This window comes from Medicago sativa, chromosome 3 (assembly GCF_051527215.1).
Source record: "Medicago sativa cultivar Bolivia chromosome 3, Bolivia_mono, whole genome shotgun sequence".
In the NCBI taxonomy this organism is placed as follows: domain Eukaryota; kingdom Viridiplantae; phylum Streptophyta; class Magnoliopsida; order Fabales; family Fabaceae; genus Medicago; species Medicago sativa.
In genome coordinates this window covers 81833730-81854012 of record NC_140751.1, presented here as the reverse complement: position 1 = coordinate 81854012, position 20283 = coordinate 81833730, and the positions used below count along the sequence as shown (strand labels likewise).

At 33.9% G+C, this 20283-nt stretch overlaps 4 protein-coding genes across 4 annotated transcripts; 3 read left to right on the top strand and 1 right to left on the bottom strand.

Moving 5' to 3' along the window:
* The first annotated feature begins 1931 nt into the window (after positions 1–1931).
* Positions 1932–6310, top strand: MAP65-8 (microtubule-associated protein 65-8). Its single transcript, XM_085754654.1, has 11 exons — positions 1932–2243; positions 2353–2556; positions 2936–3187; positions 3272–3484; positions 3854–4009; positions 4081–4240; positions 4336–4487; positions 4579–4666; positions 4755–4828; positions 5630–5704; positions 5866–6310. The coding sequence occupies exons 1-11, from the start codon at positions 2160–2162 to the stop codon at positions 6193–6195; spliced, it is 1788 nt and encodes a 595-aa protein (XP_085610780.1). The 5' UTR covers positions 1932–2159; the 3' UTR covers positions 6196–6310.
* A 587-nt stretch (positions 6311–6897) lies between these two features.
* On the bottom strand, positions 6898–7866 carry NF-YC13 (nuclear factor Y, subunit C13). Its single transcript, XM_085754656.1, has one exon. The coding sequence runs from the start codon at positions 7512–7514 to the stop codon at positions 7053–7055; it is 462 nt and encodes a 153-aa protein (XP_085610782.1). The 5' UTR covers positions 7515–7866; the 3' UTR covers positions 6898–7052.
* LOC146940887 (mitochondrial import receptor subunit TOM20-like) lies at positions 7761–10886 on the top strand. The gene is made up of 5 exons (XM_085749913.1): positions 7761–7874; positions 8303–8384; positions 8815–8930; positions 10670–10732; positions 10824–10886. The coding sequence occupies exons 1-5, from the start codon at positions 7761–7763 to the stop codon at positions 10884–10886; spliced, it is 438 nt and encodes a 145-aa protein (XP_085606039.1).
* Positions 10887–16777: 5891 nt separating this feature from the next.
* Positions 16778–20276, top strand: LOC146940886 (mitochondrial import receptor subunit TOM20-like). Its single transcript, XM_085754655.1, has 6 exons — positions 16778–16921; positions 17520–17598; positions 17726–17895; positions 17983–18030; positions 18787–18870; positions 19899–20276. The coding sequence occupies exons 1-6, from the start codon at positions 16823–16825 to the stop codon at positions 20022–20024; spliced, it is 606 nt and encodes a 201-aa protein (XP_085610781.1). The 5' UTR covers positions 16778–16822; the 3' UTR covers positions 20025–20276.
* Positions 20277–20283: the final 7 nt, after the last annotated feature.

Below are 20283 nucleotides of genomic sequence, written 5' to 3'. Positions count from 1 at the left end.
ACATTAATCAACTGTTGCCTGTGATGCTATACCTCAGGAATTAATGGAGCCTAAGTGTTGCGTAAAAAGCAATGCTTAGCTAGTTAATTTGATATTTCTGTCATTATTATTAATTTATCAGTGCCTTTAGTGCAATTAAAATTTATTGATAAAACGTCGTTTTCCTACTTTCCTCCCCCCACCTTCAATACACGGTACATACTACATAGATTTATACCGTACGTAGGTCCACGAATGTACCGCATGAATGACACAAGTTGAGAGTGCCATCTTTTGTGCAGCCTTCGATTACATGAATTTTTATGCTATTTGTTACTAAAGTTGTTGGGATACAAAAATGCATACGAACGGAATTGAACCAGTCACTCTCACACGAATTGATACAAGGGTGGTTTGAAAATGAAATGTAAATATAGCTAGTTATGGCTGCGTCATACGTGAATCATTCTTTTGTACTAGTATCATCCAGCATTATACATTTTAGTATTGTTGCTTTCTCCTAAATGACATCATATGGTTTGTAGAAATATTTTTCCTTAAACCTTATCTTTGGCTTTGAATCGAGAGAGGAGTCTACAATTAAATTATTAGAGAGATATCTACATTGACCTTAAAACATTAAGTACATGATGACATCAAGTGTATAATTTAAAACATCATCTTTAAGATCAAAAGAAAATTGTGGGGCTTCAACTTTTACCTCTCACACACTCCATCATTCTAATCTCTAATATCGTAAGTTTTTTTTAATAAAAATTAACTAATTTTATGTCATTTTTAACATCAATAAAACATTCATTATTATTGCTTTAGACCGAGCCAAACTTACCCAAAAGGAACTTCACACCAGAAAGTTCATTGACACGTGTGTCACTCCTCTTGGGGTAATCATCACTTGATCAAGATCATGAAATCATGATGGAAATCGTTTAACGAGATTTCTCCTCCAAATTCCTTAAAGACTCCACTATATAGGACCTTAGCACTTAAGACACCTTAAAGGGTCTGAATCATTTTGACTACCTCTCACTCGCCTACCTAGAGCTTCTAAGTGTTTGCTAATACAACACCCTTGCCGAGAAACTACTTTGTTGTCTCTCATCACGCTCACAAATGCCGACCATCGTTAGAGACCCATCTTGAACCAATTATTATTTTTCATTATACCCTTGATCATTATTAATGTGTCCTTTTCAATTTTTTATTTTACTTTTATATAGAGATGTGTGCAAAACTCAGGTAGATATCTAAAATGAGACGGAATGAGTACATTTATGTGTTCAAATCCATAAACAACCTATAACATGAGATGGAGAAGATTATTTTAGCGTTATACAAATTCATAATCTCATTGTATATATATTTTCATTTTTATGCCGTCTTTCGTCTTTGACAAGATATGGCTCGACTTTACTTTCTTGCTTGTCACAAGAATGAGGTAGAACGTTTTATTCAATAAGTTTCAATAGGAACTCCAAATTAAATTTAGTGCTGCTTTCTTTGAACCTAAATAAACTTCTTCTTTTCTTTATTAAATTTTAAAAAACTCGCAATACACGTGATAATGATGCCCTACTATATTTGATCACACTTCTGGAAACTTAGAAGGAAAATTATCAGCCATATAATTCATAACAAAAAGCAAAACATAATTATCTCATACTTATCTATCCCAATCACGATCAGAATCATTTGCTTTAGAAAGATAACGTATTGTACCAAAAGAAAAAAGAAAGGTAACGTAGGAATCAAGTCCTATAAAATAAAAAAGAGCCGGCAAAACAGATGTCACATTTGATATCTCTAAATAAGGAACTCCATCAATTTTTTAGGTTCTAAAGACAGAGACAGTTTATTTATTTTTTATGAAAGAGACAGTGATATGTTACAAAATTTATAGAATAAAAAAGAAAACAAAAAGATAAAGTATGAAGAATCAAAGAACTGACTGATTCTTGAACCCAAAGCTTACACTTACATTACCCACCTCTGCCACCCTTGTCTTTTAAGCAAAATCCAATACCAAATGGCAAAAATACTACCTCCACTGACACCAACACTTCTTTCACATCATTTTTGAGTTTTGTTGCCTCTTCATCATTAAAAATTTCACACCTTAGCATTATCTAAGTTCAATCTCCACTGAAGGGTACCATCAAATGGGCTCATTCCAGACACCAATTGGAATGAGAAGCTCCACATTGCTAGAAACCTCGTGCGGATTCCTATTACAGGAACTGCAGGCAAGAAGCTTGTTTATTTCACAAGTTTTTTTTAACAAAGTTTATTTAACATGTTAATTATGCCATAAGATAATCTACTCATGTTTCAAATTTTGTTTCTCAAATTTAGATAATTTGGGATGAAATTGGAGAAGACAAGTTCGAGAGGGAAAAGGTTCTGCTGGATATGGAGCAAGAGTGCCTTGAGGTTTACAGGAAAAAAGTTGACAGAGCAAATACATCAAGAGCTAGTCTGCATCAGAAGTTGGCTGAAGCAGAGGCAGAATTTACTCACCTACTCCTGTCCCTTGGCGAACGATCTCTTCCTGGACGGGTACCCTTTCACTTAGCCATATCCAGTTAGTACTCGATAGTAAACAATCAGCACCAGGAATAATAACAAGCAATAGAGATCAATTGCATATATTCATATATCTAAAGTAAAAGCATGTGCTAATTATTAGTACTTTTATTTGGAGCATGTTTTCTACCATGTCTTATTTTTCAAAGTATACAAAATCGTCTATGTTAATGTAATGTGTTAGCTGTGAGAAAGGTAGTATAAAACAGATAAGTCGAGGTGCTGAGTTAAATTTAGCAAACAGTACTACTTTGTTGCAGTATCTTAAATATGACTCAATAATAGATGTCTATGTTTCATCAAGAAATCATGAATCAGTGTAGACACTAGACTGACGATAGTAACTGTACAGCCAGAAAAAAGGACGGGTACGCTAAAAGAGCAGCTAGATTCAATCACTCCAGCACTCCGGGAAATGCGCTTGAGGAAAGAAGAAAGATTAAACCAATTCAGAGCTGTGCAAGTGAAAATTCAAAGAATTTCTGCAGAAATTGCAGGAAACTCGGACGATGTACCCTCAATCGTTACAGTAAATGAGAATGATCTGTCACTAAAAAAACTCGAGGATTATCAGAATGAGTTGCAAAGGCTGTACAATGAGAAGGTACCTAACAGAAATTGATGTTTTTCACCGCACCATTAAGGGGTTAGTATTCTTCAAACTTAAACATTTTTGTGATTATTGTAGAATGAAAGACTACAGCAAGTGGAGAAATACATAGACAAAATACACAGCTTGTCCACAATCTTGGGAAAGGATTCCTCTTCAATCATCCTTCAACTCCACCCCAGCTTGAATGATTTGTGCGGAGTAACAAAAAATATAAGCGACGGTATCCTACATAAACTCAATATCACGGTGGAGTCGCTTTATGAAGAAAAACAAAATCGGCTGGACAAGGTGAATTATTACTATTGTTATATAACTATGTGAAATTTGAAAAGCTTGTTTAAATTTACTCTGTCAAAGCATACTTACTCCCCTTCATAAGGAGTAATCTAGTAGCCAAAGGAACTTAAAAACATCTGTTACCTCCAATTCTTATGACAGTGATACAGCTATTTTTTCATCAAAATAACATTCTGGTCACAATTATATAAATTTCACTACACGAAAGGAAATCTTTCTTATGTATTATCAATGTTATGAAAGTATTAACCTATCACGAGACTAAATAAGCAGGGCCTTTAAGCTTCAAGTACTGTGTTTTTTTATTGACTTTTAGACTTTCAATTTTATGCAATTTCATATTGTTGATATGATTTGCAGCTTCACCATTTAGGCAAAACACTATCAAATCTTTGGAATCTTATGGATACACCTTACCGTGATAGACAATCTTTTTCCCATGTTATCAATTTGCTGTCGGCCTCATCAGCAGAGGTATCAGATCCAGGAAGTCTAACTCTAGAGATTGTCCAGCAGGTACGTATCTAACTTAAAGATCTATAAAACATAATGTCTAAGATTTTTAAATAGCCTCAACTTTTTACAAGACTGAAGCTGAAGTAAAAAGACTAGATCAACAAAAAGCGAGCAAGATGAAGGAGCTATTCCAAAAGAAGCAGGAGGAACTGGAGTTGATATGCAAGAAATCACACGTGGAGATTCCTTCACGGACAGAAATGAACAATATAATTAGCCTCATAAACGCAGGTGAATTTAGCTAATGTGTGTAATCCATTTTAAAAATGAATATGTATTCATTTTAAAAGTAAACCAGCCTAAAAATTGACTTACATATATAAAAGGGGAGATTGACCATTCCAATCTCCTCATGAGCATGGATGAACAGATATCAAGAGCAAAAGAAGAGGCTTCGAGCAGGAAGGCTATAATGGAAAAAGTTGAGAAGTGGATGTTAGCACGCGATGAGGAGCGCTGGCTAGAAGAATACAGCATGGTTAGAATTTTGATTTGAATCAATCTTCATAAAATAGAATTAAATAATGATTGTATCTATGATATGATTCATAATCCAAGTGTGCTATCAGGATGAGAATCGATACTCAGTCAGTAGAGGAGCTCATAAAAACTTGAGACGAGCTGAACGTGCCCGTATAATGGTCAGTAGAATGCCAGGTATATATGATAAGATCAAAACATTATACTTTGGACCAACTGGAGAGCAATCACACAGTGCTTACATTCAGCTGCTGCTATTTTTCAGCTCTGGTAGATTTGCTAGTAAAAATGACTAGTAGTTGGGAAGCAGAAAGAAATAAAGTTTTCTTGTATGATCAGGTAAGATATCTTACACTCTGCAACAGTTTGAATTCACTATTCGCTTATACTAGAAAATATGTACTTAAAAGGTGCATATGAAACAGTCTATATAATTCTTCAAAGGGAACAAGAAAGACTAAATAAATAATAAGAATCCCCTATATATTTATACATATATTGTTATAAAGGTCCTAGCCCCCACTAATGTCACCAGACACATGCCGTAGTATACAAAACACTAATGGACCAAAAATTCACGGAGCAAGCTCATAGTAAAAAACTGTTACCGCATATAAAAGAAGACAAAACTTGAAGGTGTGGTTCTCTGAATTACTTGCATTCACAAATATCCTTCTCATTCAACATTGAACAGTATTCATTTTACATATTAAGAACACTTGACAATTTGCTACACAATGGAAATCATATTCAGATTCAGACCTATTGTAAGCCACTGTAAGAAACATTTTGCATAGTATTCATGATGTGATAATGAAACTCTAGTTTCTTCGTATGAGATGCATCATATCACAACCTCTGTAAAACAAGTAATGTTATAAACTACTCCCGTATGGTTTTTAAAGGAATACAGTTACACAGTTACACCTCAGCACTTCCCAAGATAACAAAAAAATTTAAGAATTCCCAGAAGCATATCTTATGATACCGTTTTCAATATTTTTACATCAAATGGTTTGATAAGTTTTACACTCGCAGTTTCTTTCATGATCTGATGTGTATTTTCTGGATCGACCTTTTATAGTAGATGCCATGCTTTTATTAAGTCAATAACAGCAAGCCAAAATGACATCTATGTAGGTTCCTCTAATGGAAATACTGGAGGAATATAACATACTAAGGCAAGAAAAGGAGGAGGATAAGAAAAGACAGCAGGTTAGTATTTGATAGACAGTGATAGCTTCACAAAGCAGTTCAAAGCAAAAATATTTAATTGATGTTTAAACTATGTTGTTCTTGAAAAGATTCATGACACAGTTTTAAAATATCCTTAATGGTATCTTTATTCTTACTTCCTCTTTATGTTTGGTTTGCAGTCATGGGAAAAGAAGAAGGTCCAGAGCCAAGTAGTTTTTGAGCGAGATAATGCATACGCGTCAAGACCAAGCACCAGCAGTAGACGCCTTCCAAATAGAAGCTTAAATGGAAGTCTAGATTATTCTCCACGCATGAACAAAAGGCTCCCAATGGGTATCCAACAACTGGGATCAAACAACATAAATTCAGGAAATCAAGGTATATCCTTCATTAAGGATGGAAGGAAGATACAAAGGAAAAAGATTTTTGACGAACCTACCTTTACTTTTCATATGCAAGACGAGGCGTCTTCTATCATGTCCACACATTCTGGACCATTTTCTCCTTAAATTTCTTTGTCAAGAATCATACATTTTGACTGAAGCTTCATAAAGCTCGATTTCCATACTGTTGTGAACATACAAAGTAATAAATCCAAACTCTAGTTTTGTTTTTTGCTCTTAAGTTGCCCAAATTGATTAACTCATGCTCGATGTCAACTGCATACAGATTAATTAGTTTATTGTTTTATTTGCAATTTTGCACCAGCATCAACTAAAAGAGAAACCATTTTGCTTGTTGATGGATTCACATAAGGCATGAGTTGGGCACAGACAAGAAACTACAAGAATTACATGACAGTTACAAAAACCTAAACTTCACAAAGACACATTATAGATGTAAGGTTTATGGATTAAATTAAAGATTATCGATAAGCCAACCCCGGTTTAATTACCCACAGGTGCTAACCTATGAAGCACCTACACAAACACCGGACACGACACCAACGCTAGCACGGTAATTATAGACCATGAATTAACTGAATGCACTCGCATGTGTCAGTGTCGGACACCGAACATGCCTTTGATCAAAATTGCTACAACGGGTCGACACTAACTAAATTTGTTTTGTCCCGTTCGAGGAACGCGTCAAAAGAGAAATTGCACAGATAATCACCACTACAATATTTGCAAAACTGAAATTAGTAAACGATTGGAGTTGATAGGTCAAAAAACAACAAATCAAAAAGAAAAACGCAAGCTACTCCTCCATTGTAGATCATAATTGAATACCCCAATTTCTATGTAAAAACAAACGATAACATATGATTAACTAGTCGCTCACAAATTAGAATCGCATGGTTACGCCAATACATCATTAACATAATCGGCAAATCTCATATACAGAGAGAACAAATGAACACAACCTATGCCTCCTCCATGGGTTCCGGTTCAGGTTCAGGTTCCGGCGGTGGCGCTTGCGCTTGAGCATCAACTTCGGCTTCAGACTTTCGGAAGATCTGATCAATGCGGCGAGTACCAACCGGAACAGATTTAGGCCGATCCGCAACCGCCGCCGCTGGTTTATCAGATTTCGCAGTTTCCGACGGCATCGGAAGCAAATCGAGTAGAAAATCACTTATTGGACGGTTTCTCTTCACCGCGATTCTTATATGTTCAAGCTTCACCGTCTTGCGCTTCTTCTCAATAGCAACTTCCGCAGACTTTTCAGCAAGTAACTGTAAAAAAAGCTCCGTAGATCGTGACACCAAGAACAACGCTTCTGAACTCACCCTCTTCACGTCTTTGTCCAGAGTGATTATCTTCTTCACTCTACTCTTCGGAAACTCTGGTTCAAACGACAACGTTTTCTCTTCTTCCTCTGCCATAACAATTGCAATTACAATTCCCGATTCATTTCTCTTCTTTTCTCTCTCTTTACCAATTTATTTAGGGTTTCAAATTGGCGGGAATATGAAAGGGGTGTTATCGTCATATTAAACTAACTTGCCGCGAAATGAAAAATAGTTGGGCTTTTAGCTTAGGCCCAATATTTGTTTTTATCCTTCTTAGTGTATAGTATGCGTTTGCTTGCGGCATGCTTGCGGTGGTAGAAGACGATTCTTTTGACGATCATGGAAGAATTGAATATGGAGTTTCTTAAGGAGGACTATCGTCGGTTGCTGGTAGCCGACCGCACTCGAAAAACCGCTGAAGAAAACTACGCTAAAAATCCTCTTGACGCTGATGTATGTATCACAGTTACTCTAATAATCTTTGCTGCTTGAAAGTGATGTTTTTTATAACCTTGTGTTGTTTAGAGAAGAGTTAGGTTTATTTTTTATCTCTGTTTATTAGAATTGATTTTGTCTATAGAGTTAATTACTACAAATTAAACCTAGAATATGTAGTTTTTGTCTTTAGACATGATATTAAAATTCTAATTTATTGATCAACTCGTTTTTGATGTTCACATATCTAAACATAAAACTCAATTTTATAGAATCAATTTAGTTGGTGGTTGGGTTCATGTTTCACTGACTTGCATTGCGTACCAAATTTGTGGCTTTCTCTTGATCGTGAGTTTAGGTCCTTTCCAATGCGGAAATAAATGTATGCTCGATCGAAATTAATTTTTGCCACCGTAAAACTTAAAACTCACTAAATATTCAAGCAGAATCTTATCCAGTGGGGACAAGCTTTGATGGAGTTTTCGACATTCATAAAAGATCCTAAGGATTCCAAGAAGATGATTGAAGGTATATCTATCATGGGCAAAATCAAGCATAGTTTTAAATTGAATATCTCACTTTCTTAAAAGAAATACCTTACTCCCTCCGTTTTAAAATGAGTGTCGCTTTAGCCAAAATAATTTGTTTTAAAATGAATGTCATTTTACATTTCCAATACAACTTTAATTTTTTTCTTCCAACTTTACTCTCTCCAACTTTTCTCTCACACAATTTTCAATGCAACTTTAAGTTTGTTTTTTTCTTATAAAGTAAGGGTAGTTTAGTAAAAGTGTTATGTCTAATGATTATTTCATTCCATTCCTTAATTTGTGTGCAATTGGCTAAAACGACACTCATTTTGAAACGGAGGGAGTAATTACTAATTCTGCTAGGTTCAAATCCCAACAGTTGTAAAATGATTATTAATGTCACTTTATCCATAAAATGATTATTACAGATGCACTTTCTAAACTTGAGGCGGCTTTACTAATCGATCCAACAAAGCATTGCACTCTTTGGTCCTTGGGGAAGGCCCACATATCTTATGGACTTCTAACTCCCGATTTCAATGAGGCACAGGGTTGAATTTTGCTCTCCACCCAACACGTTTTGCTCCCACCCTGCAGCCGTTCCATATTTACCCTTGCGCATGTTAACTAACGCAAGTGTAAATGTATGCGTTAGTTAACATGCGTTGCGCAACTTAAGTAACGCAAGTGTTAAACACTGCGTGAGTTAACTTGCGTACACATTAAGCACTACGTGAGTTAACTCACGCACAGTCTGTGCATACAACCAGCAGAGTTGGAAACCTCTTTTCTCCCTGTTTTTCCAATCATTCTTTCATACATTCATTCAAGAACAGAATTTTCATCATTCATTCAATAATACATTCAATCAACATCAACTCATAATTATATTACGAAAAATAACGGGATAAAATAAGCGAATAACATAACGGATAATGTTATAAAAACGCTAAAAAGCGTAAGTGTAATTGAAGTACAACGAAATCCAACAAAATGTCAAACAAAAAATAAAACTACACAAGTCATAAAACATAAAAGCCAAGTCATGCTGGTCCATCCCGTGGACTCCTACTCCTCCTCCGCGGTGTCGGCATCTGCTCCAACATGCTCCACTCAGACTGTATGCCCTGTATGATGCAAAGAACCTCTGGATTACCAAACACATCTGGATGCTTCAATAACAGGCGACTCCTCAACAGCAGGCTCCTCAATAACAAACTGGTACTGGTGAAGCTGAGGCTCCTGAAACTGATACACATCATGCGGCTGCTGATAGACCTCATAATGCGGCTGATACTGCGTCGGGTCCATAGTCTGGGATGGACCCGTCTGCGACGTTGACCCCTCTGCAACGTCATCTCCATCTCTAGCAAGTCTCGTGCCCCCACCTCTCCCTCAACCAGCCATAGGAGGGCGTAGTGCTTGCTTCTCCCTCCGTGCACTACTAGTAGGGGCAAGTCTCCCTAACCTAAGTCTGTCAGTCCTATCCTGAGGCGGCTCAGGCGGTCTATGAGACGTATTCCTCCTAGACATATCTGCACAACATTTAACAAAACACAAATTCAATATACATTTTCACACGCACATTGTGTCATTTCCAACAATTCAACAACAACACTAAAATTCCAACAATGTCATTTCAATCCGTAAACTACCACATTGCAGTCAAACATGTTATAATCCAAATTAACAAACCATATGCTAACTAATTTGATAAGTCACAATCCAAAAAAACAAAATAATTACCATTGAGACATTTTACCAAACACATGGTGTGCAATTTTCAAACAACTACCTTAATCTAACAATTTGTAGACCCTAAACTACCACATTCTACTCTAAACAACTTCTAAACAACAATTCCTAAGTTAATTCGTCACTAACAATCATCAAAACTAACATGCAAACCAAATTTATAAAAACCTAAAAATGTCATATTTCTTAAAAAAAAAACTAAAATTTCTACAAGTTAAATGCAATTAAGTCAGGTAATCATCACTTACTTGATAATGTGGGAGAAATTGGCTTTGAATGGTGCAAGAATGATGAAAATCGGATATGGGGGGAAATTTTCGAAGTAGAGAAGTTGGAGAAATGAGGGAAATGTGTTTCTGTGTTGCTGATAAATGACTTAACTAACGCTGCGCAAGTTAACTTGCGCAACGTATGTTAAGTCACGCATAAATCACAACTTGCGCATGTTAAGGTGCGCAGCGTGACTTAACTTGCGCAGGGGTAAAAATGGAATGGCTGCAGGGTGCGAGTGATTTGTGCTGGGTGGAGAGCAAAATTCCACAGGGTTTTCTTGAGAGGGCATGTGAGTATTTCCAGAAAGTTGTGGTCATGGTAATGTATTTGCTCGTATCTTCTCAACACATAATCACATGCATCACTTTTTGTTGTTGAAGTTTATTAACAGTTGATTCTGAAATTTTAGGATCCCAAAAATGGTTACTACATACGGTGCTTGGAATGTGCTCTTATGGTAATGCAACAATAGAAATATTGATTATTCATTTTAATGATATTTTTATTTTCGTGTTCAAAAATTTTCTGGGTCCGTTTGGTTCGAGAATTAGGAGGGGAGGGGAGGGGAGGAATTTTAACGGAGGGGAGGGGAGGGGAGATATTTTAATTAAAAGTGTGTTTGATTCACAAGGGGAGGGGAGGGATTTTAAAATTATTTTACTATTTTACCCTTAAACTTAATTAAATAAGGATAATAAAGTAACGAAACAATAACGATGTAATCGATAACAATACGATGTAGACGATGAAATAATGGATTAGTAATAGGGTTGTTACAATTACAAGTAGTAATAAAAGTTGTTACAAGGAAAAATTGTTAATAATATGGAATAAAAGTTGTTACAAGAAAAAATTGTTAATAATATGGAATAAAAGTTGTTACAAGATAATATTACCTATAACCTAATAATAGTAAAAGTTGTTTCAAGATAATATAACTTAATAATAATAAGGGTCATGTTAACCAGTGCCCCCGGGGCACTGGTTAAGGAAGCAAATATAGTAATATTTGCATTGATAGTTGTGTAATCAATGCATTAAAAGCTTAAAAAATATCTTTTTTGACTTATAATTTCTTCTTTTAGCATTCTTAACCGGTGCCCCGGGGCACTGGTTAACATTTCCCTACTAATAAATGTTGTTACAAGAATAATATTGAGATTTTAAATTAATATAAGGATAATTTTGGCAATGCAATAAAATTTGCTCCCCTCCCCACCCCTCCCCTTCCATTCTAAAAATTGAACCAAACACTTCAAATTAAAAATCTCCCCTCCCCTCCCCTCCCCTCCCCTCCAAAACTCTCGAACCAAAGGGAAAGTTAAAAACATTATCATCCACATTCATCTTCGTTGTTGAAATTTATTTAGTTCGCATGATAAATTGATAATTGGTCTTGTGATGTTTGCCTTTATTCATATGCTTATATGTTTTATTAGAGGAACTTTACGAAAAATTTCACAAACAGGTTGATATTGTTTTCGTATGCATTTTCGAAAAACTGCTTTAATTTGTTGATTCTTTGTATTTTCCAAAAATATCGTATGTAACTTGTTTGCCAAGAATATTGTATGTAACTTGTTTGCCACTGTAATTTTTTTACATTGATATTAATCATGTCTCACAGGGCCCAAAAATACACACGGAGATCCACAAAAATGGAATTTTTTTTTTCCGACCCTATTGCCAAAAAAAAATGAAACATTTGACCCCCTTTCAAAATAAAATACCAAAATGACCCACTTTGGAAAAAAAAAAAAATTGTTTTGTCGTTTTCCCCATTACCGCCATTTCATTTGGCGGTAATGGGCTGCTTTTTCTGCGCGCGTCAGAGCCATCACTTCTTTGTCTTTTTTTTTAAAATTTTTTTATTCATTACCGCCATTTGGTTTGGCCGTAATGGATTTTTTTTTTCGTTTTTCCTCTTTTTTGGCATAATATATTTATTGTAAAATTAAATACAAATAATAATAAATAAATATTAATGATAATGATAAAAAAATATTAATTTAAAAACATTAATTATTTAATTTATAGTGTTACAAATAAAAACAAAAAACTACTTTCGAAACCAATTACGCCAATTTAAATTATGACCTCCCGTAGCAAATAATTTATCTTTTTTTCTTCGTACAGGTCGTTGGTTTTGCTCTTCCACTTCCTCAGGCTCTTCCTCTTCGACCTCCTCATCATTAGTTTCCATATTGACGTCATTTTGCACTTGTGGAGCAGAGTTCGTCCAAATTTCATTGATGAAATCATCCTCGTTAAACCCTGCAGCTAGACTTTCTATGGGATTAGTATGTGGTGGTGGCCATTGGGGTGCGTAGTTTGTTTGGGGATAATGTACATTTTGTGGAGGGGTTGGTAAGTTGAAAGAGGTGTATTGTGGTTGGTCTCGGTAACTGGTTTGTGGGGTGTTTTGAGTTGGATTAAAGTCATCAAATGAATGGTTTGATATTTGGGAGCTTTCTCCATGATGACTATGTTGAGAATAAGTTGGATATGGAATTGGGGAGTTTTGTAAGAATGGGTTTGTGGGTTGTGATGGTGATTGGTAAGTTTGGTTGTAGTTGTAGTTGGTGGATGGGTTAAAGTTTTGGTCAAAGTAAGGGGGTGAAGGTGTAATGAATTTGTTGTTAGGTGGATGTGTATCTGACCACATGTCTGCATCTGGCATCATATTGGTTTATGGAGTTGCAGGATAGTATGACGGCAAATCTGCTAAAATTATTCCACAGCGTGCCATTGGGTTTGCCAATAATGCTTCTCTATCTGAAAATAAATAATATATGATTTTTATTATATTAATTATGATTTTAATTATGATTTTTATTATATTAATTAAACAAATAATATACGAGACAAATCAAACATGAAATGTTGTTTCATTTAAAATCAAATTAAACATTCAAACACTACTCAAATCAAGTAGACATGATTCAAAATAAATAGAAATGTATGAAAAAATGATTTTGAATTTAGATGAATGGTATGGTGAATTAATAGTGCCAAAAAAGAGGAAAAACGAAAAAAATAAAATAAAAATCCATTACGGTCAAACCAAATGGCGGTAATGAATAAAATTTTTTTTAAAAAAAAGACAAAGAAGTGATGGCTCTGACGCCCGCAGAAAAAGCAGCCCATTACCGCCAAATGAAACGGCGGTAATGGGGAAAACGACAAAACAAATTTTTTTTTTCCAAAGTGGGTCATTTTGGTATTTTATTTTGAAAGGGGGTCAAATGTTTCATTTTTTTTAGCAATAGGGTCGGAAAAAAAAATCACAAAAATGGGCATGGGCATGGTCAGGTGAGTCATAGGGGATCCTCTGCTACTTCAATTTTTTTTATTCAGGATTATGCTAATATTTTACCAAAGGGATACACGTTGTATCATACAACCTGTCGATCCTGCCTATGATATCTATCTATCGTCTCTTTGTAAAAAGCCTGTTTGCACTGTGTTGATTGGAAATATAAGTTAATTTCTTCAAATTTTGTATTTAAATAACATGTTCTGAAGGAATAAAATGATGTTAGGTTATTGTGTCGTCAGTTTATCAAGTTATATGTGTCACATTGCTCTTTGTTTGTGTGTCGTATACTATTTGTAGGTCCAGGTATCTTTCAAAGTACTATCACAATATGGTTTGTTATATGGTTGCCTATGATACTCGTGTTTTAGTTACATTTTGGTATGTATTGGCAAACAAGGGTCTTGTTGATTAGCTTTGTATGGATATGATACGTTTTTTTTCCTAGTAGTTATTTATTCTCATATCGTTTCTTAGGTTGCATATATAGAGGCTGACTTGTTTAAACAGAAAAATGTATGCTCTAGTTAGGTTGCATGTGCTGAGGCTGACTTGTTTAAACTGAGGAATGTCTGTTCTAGTTTAATTGTACAGGAGCTTAACAAGTCACATTGATCTGTTCATTTCAGGAATCTAAAAAGGAGAAGAGTAGTGACTAAATATGACATGCCTGGATGGATTATTCTTGCAGTAGGGATAGTAGCATGGACGATATCTTGCATCACACCATCGCCTATGAGATAAACAAGTTTAGTAATTTCTTCTATGTATTATTATCAAAATTATAGTTGAAAGACTATTAATTTTAGGTTGAAGTTGTGAAACAAGGTATTGTATTTGTTGTTGCCATTGCTGTTTGGGAGTTCTGTACTCCTTTGTTGTCTCTTCAAGTCTCATCCTCTTGAATCATTGTTCCTAATAGTTGTGGTATTATTGTTTTTTAAATAGATTATATTTTTTTCTGCCGTGTTTCCTCATGTTTCTTGATTTCCACCATTAAAATTCACTTTAGCACTACTCTTTTCTTAATTTTCTTTCTCTCTCTTTTCCGAGAGATGGTGGAAATTTCAATAGATTCTTACGTCACATGTCACATGAGAGGATTCATTCTCGGTTTTTTTTACCCCTTATGTATTTTATGTGAAGTAGTTATGATCCATATGTGTTCATTCATACAACTTAATATGTTAACAAAAAGACTAGAAAGAAAACATTTTGAATCTTTAAAAGTCGAGGAATGTGAAAAGAAAACAAAATGTTATTTTTTCTTCTCATATATGTTAAAATGTAAATAAAAGAAAATACAAAATACCGTAGGACATAAATTTAACTCAGTTAAACCACATAATCTCAACACAGATGGATGTACAAACAATTCAAATACAACTATTTCCTAGAGAAAGTTGACTTTTTATATACATTGAATAATGTATGTATCTAGTCAAGAACCTAAACCAAATACATAAATTATTTAATGTATCTAAAAAGTAAATTGTTTCTTGTAAATAGGACCGGAGGGAGTATATAACAACCGAAGCGCACACAGACCACATACACTACCTATTAAACCCGCCTTCACCTCTCAAGACAGCGAATGAACGGACCGTTCACACGAATCAATACGCACACACACAACCATTGCGACAAATTTGGTGTTCAACATTAGTTAAATTGAATACATTGCGACAAATCACACCAAAGCATAAAAATTGAGGATTTCTTTTAAAAAAATGTGTTAGTAACGCATGTGCATAATAAATGAAATTAATTATACCATAATTAATTATACTTTAAAATAATTATAAACTAAATAAATATTCATTGGAATATTTTTTGGGCCGACAATTTCATAATTTCAATTATGCTCTTTGTTTTTTTTTGGTAGTGATTATGCTCTTTGTTTAATCTTTTTTGGTAGTGTTATATATATATTTTTGGTAGTGTGCTCTTTGTTTAATCTGTACAATTTTAGCATTTTTATAATATTATTTAAATATCTAATTAAAAAATAGATAAATTTCTTAACAAAAAAAAATAGATAAATTTCATTATAACATGAACAATTCAGCTATAATTTGAATAATATTTGTTAAATCTTTATTTGATTGTAATATATTCCAAAATAATTACAACGAGATAATATACAATTAAGCAAAATAGGAAAGCTGAAATAACGTGTTTGTCTTGAGCTAGTGACAAATTAAAAAGAAATAGTTTTGAAAAGTAGAAAATAAAATAAAAATTACAAAAGTTCCAAAAAATAAATAAAAAATATTAATTTTATTGAAATAAAAAGTAATTAGAAATTAACTTAAAAAGTTTGGTGAACTATTTATATCTCAAATAAAAAATCAATTTTACAACTCAGTTGGTATGCAGAGGCCGATAATCGAACTATAGATTCTTCATATTTAGTGTATTAGTCTAGCCAATAGGTTATGTATTTGATAAAAAAAAATCTATTTTAAAACTCCGTGAAAAAGACAATATAACACTTAGTTTAATTTTCAAATAACGATTTGTCATTTATTTATATTTTTCACGTCATTCTGGTCAGTTTGTATACGGATTTTCAATGAGAAAATCAAAATTTCATATGAAAATATGAGTGAAGAACCTTACTATCTTAAAACACTAAAAATTTATATCAAAATAAAATCATATATTTAAATTTTAAATATTCAATGCAAATTGATCAAAAATACGAAAACAACGTAAAAAGATAAATTACGAAATTATTACCGTAATTAAGTTAAGAGAATTTTGTTTGAAAATGTAGTTGCTTTTCTGGAGAATAAATGTGAAAAGATGATTGTACCAAAAAAAAGTGAAAAGATGAAAGAAAACTTGACTATGTTTGGATTGATACTGATTACTATGATTTATGGTTTCAAATTATCGATAAAGGAAAAGGGTATTATCGTCGTATAAATTAAGCTAACTTCCCGCGAAAGAAAATAATTGGGCTTTTTAATTAAGCCCATTAATTGAATTAGGGCCCAAGTTTTCTTCTTCTTAGTATCTGTGTTTGCGGCGTAGTTGCAGTTGCAGAGTCCTTTTGTTTTTTTGTTACGATCACAGAAGAATTGAATATGGAGTTTACAGAAGAGGACTTTGGTAGGTTACTGTATGCCGAGAACAATCGCAAAACAGCTGAGGAAAACTACGTTCAAGATCCTCTTGACGCTGATGTACGTATCAATATCATTCTTCATTCTTGACCTAATTATTTATATTTCTTTTAGTTAATTTACATGTTATTTCCGAATTCGTGAGGATTTCTTTTACATGTTCTGTATTGTAGAAACTGTTTCTATATGTTTGTTTTTTCGTTCTTAGTCTTTGTCTCATTACAATACGGAAATTTCACCGTTGGTAAATATGCTTTTAATAACCTTGTAGTTTTAGAATAAACCTCAGGTTTATTAGAATTTGATTTTTTTCTTTCTATATAATCGATTCTAACTTAAATAGAATTTGTAATATATGTGTCATGTGTAATGATTTTTACACTTTTATTGTTCAACTCACTTTAAAGTAAATGTATCCAAACATAAATTATTTTACCTTAAATTCATTTTTTAACTAAATTCAATTCGGTAGTTGGATCCATGCTTCACTAGCTGGCGTCGCGGGATGGTAAGACCACGAGCCATAAAAAAAGTCGTTTAGGTCTACCTATTTAAGTAGAATGATTTATGCTCAATGAAAATCAATTTTCGTCGCCATAAAACTGAACAAAACGCATAATGTGTCTGATCATATGTATATGTATTTATATTTATACAGAATTTGACCAAGTGGGGAGAAGCTTTGATAGAGTTGTCGTCATGTCAAAATCCTAGGGATTCCAAGAAGATGATTGAAGGTATACATATTATGAGTAAAATCTAGCTGAATTTTAAAGTTATTTTCTCTTGTGAAGGAACAAGCTTAATTACTGTGATTGATTATTGTGTGTTTTGATGGGAACTGAATTTACCAACTAATTCCAGATGCACGTGCTAAGTTAGAGGAGGCTTTAGAAATCGATCCAACTAAGCATTACACTCTTTGGTGCTTGGGGAATGCCCTTACGTCTTGTGGATTTCTAACTCCTGATCTCAATGATGCAAAGGGTCATTTTGACAAGGCCTATGAGTATTTCCAGAAAGCCGTGGACGTGGTAATGTATTTGCTCTTATCTTAACATATATTGACATGCTGCACTTGTACTTCTTAAGTTTATTAATTGCGGATTCTGAAATTGTAGGATCCTGAAAATGGTCTCTACAGACAGTCCTTGAAAGTTGCTCTTAAGGTAATGTAATAATAGATATATGACCATTGTTTTGAAATTGTATCTGCACGTGATTTTATTCTCATGTTCAAAAAATTGCTAAAAAAGATTCTCAAATCAATTAAAACTACCTTGTCTACTCTGGTTTTTAGCTGAAATTGGAAGTGTTAACCTTTTGGTTGATAGAGTCACAGCTTGTGATGTATATCTTAGCCTAAAGTAGTTCTCTACTGCCAACAAGTTTAATTCATCTTCTATTTACTACATGGTTTATCTGAGGTTTTAATGGTTTTCTTTTTGTTTACTGATTCAGATTCTGTTCTTTTAATATTGAGCAAGACTTATGTAAAACTAAATAAATTATTAGGATGTTTGTTCTATAAATCACAACGGCCACCTATACCAGATACTGCGGGTTTTATTTATGGCTAATGTGCTACACTGTAGGGAGAAAAGTTTAAGTGATATTAAGGCAATCAGATGAGTATATTTTTTAGCATACTATTTATCATTGTCATCATCATGCATTGCTGGAATTGATTTAGTTCACAAAGGTTGGTGAAAATTGGTATTGTGATGCCATTATTAACATGCTTTATAAGTTTTTCTGGTCAAGGAACTTTACAATTTTTTTCATAAACAAGTTGATATTCTTGTCATATGCATTTTAGACAAGTTCTCTTTTGATTCCTTGAACTTTCTATAAATATTGTATGTAACTTGTTTGCTATTGTATCTTTTCTACTTTGATGAATGTTTGTAAACCATGTCTCATAGGCCCCAGAACTACACATGGAGATCCACAAAAATGGGATTGGTCAGATGGGTGTTGGAGGGCCCTCTACTTCTTCAAAAGAAAAGGTTGGAGAAATAATTGCATTTAATTTAATATTTGCTAAGTTCTCGTTCTCACAAATACTAACTGTAACTGGTCATGTCAGTCAAGTATAAGGACATGGCTTTTTGACCATTTTAAAATGCTAAAACTCAAATGGAGTTCTTGTTCTGTGGATGTAAATGGTTGTTGCCATTAGGCCTCAAATTTGGATGTACAAGGCCTATTATTTATGCATAAATCATGCGGATTGCCTTCCCATTTGGAATAGCATTTGGCACTTCTTTTTTATCTTGGAGCTAGATGCTTGTTCATGATTCTAAGAGACACGCTCTTCAGGATCGTGCTAATATTTAATCTAATGGGAAGGCAAGCTCTCTCTGTGAAGCTTGTTTGCATTGTGTTACTGTTAATTGCAGATATAATTTAATTTCTTCAAAACTAGTAAATTAGACAACATGTTCTAGAGGGATAAAATGATGCTAGGTCATTGTATTGTCAATTTATCATGTTATTTGTGCCGCGTTGTGTCTGTTTGTGTGCCGTAAATTATATGCAGGTCCAAGTGTCGTTCAAAGTACTATCACAATTTGGTCTGCCATCTAGCTGCGTATGATACTGCAGTTAGAATTGGGTTTGTATTTGCAAACAAGGGTCTTATCGATCAACGTTGTATGGATATATGCAGTATTATGTTTTTTGCCTAATAATTATTCTCCTTCTGTTTTTTAGATTTCATGTGCGGAGTCTGTCTTGTTTTAACATTGAAGATAACTATATTTTATAGATAAACAAACTTTTTATCCTTTGAACTATACTACTCTTCTACTCCAGCATGTCATGTTTTCGGATATTGGAAAATAGCAAAAGTAACCTAGCAGACTTAAATTTTTTTGAAGAAACCTAGCAGACTTAAATTGTTTGAAGAATTCATGATTATTTTAGATTTTGTGTCCAATCATCTCTATCTATAATGAATAGAATATTATTCTTGATAACTTGTTTGTATATGAATGACGAATATCTGTTAACAGCATTGTTTGGTTCATTTCAGGAATCTAAAAAGCAGAAGAGCAGTGAGTTTACATATGACTTGCTTGGATGGGCTATTCTTGCAGCAGGTATAGTAGCATGGGTAGCAATGGCCAAATCTCACATTCCACCATCACCTCCTAGTTAAACAAATTTCGTCATTCCTTTTATGTGTTATTATCAAAATATTAGTGAAAGACTATTCAGTTTAGATTGGATGTTTTGTTTTTTTGGAGAATAACTTTAGATTGGAATTGAGAATTAGGTATTGCATACTGTTGTTTGGTTAAGTAATTAACTCGGTTGGGGCGGTCCGCTACTCCTATAGCACTAAGCCTCGGAGAGGAAAATGGTCTATTGTATTTTGACCTAGATGTGATTCAATTACGATTTATTTATACTAGACT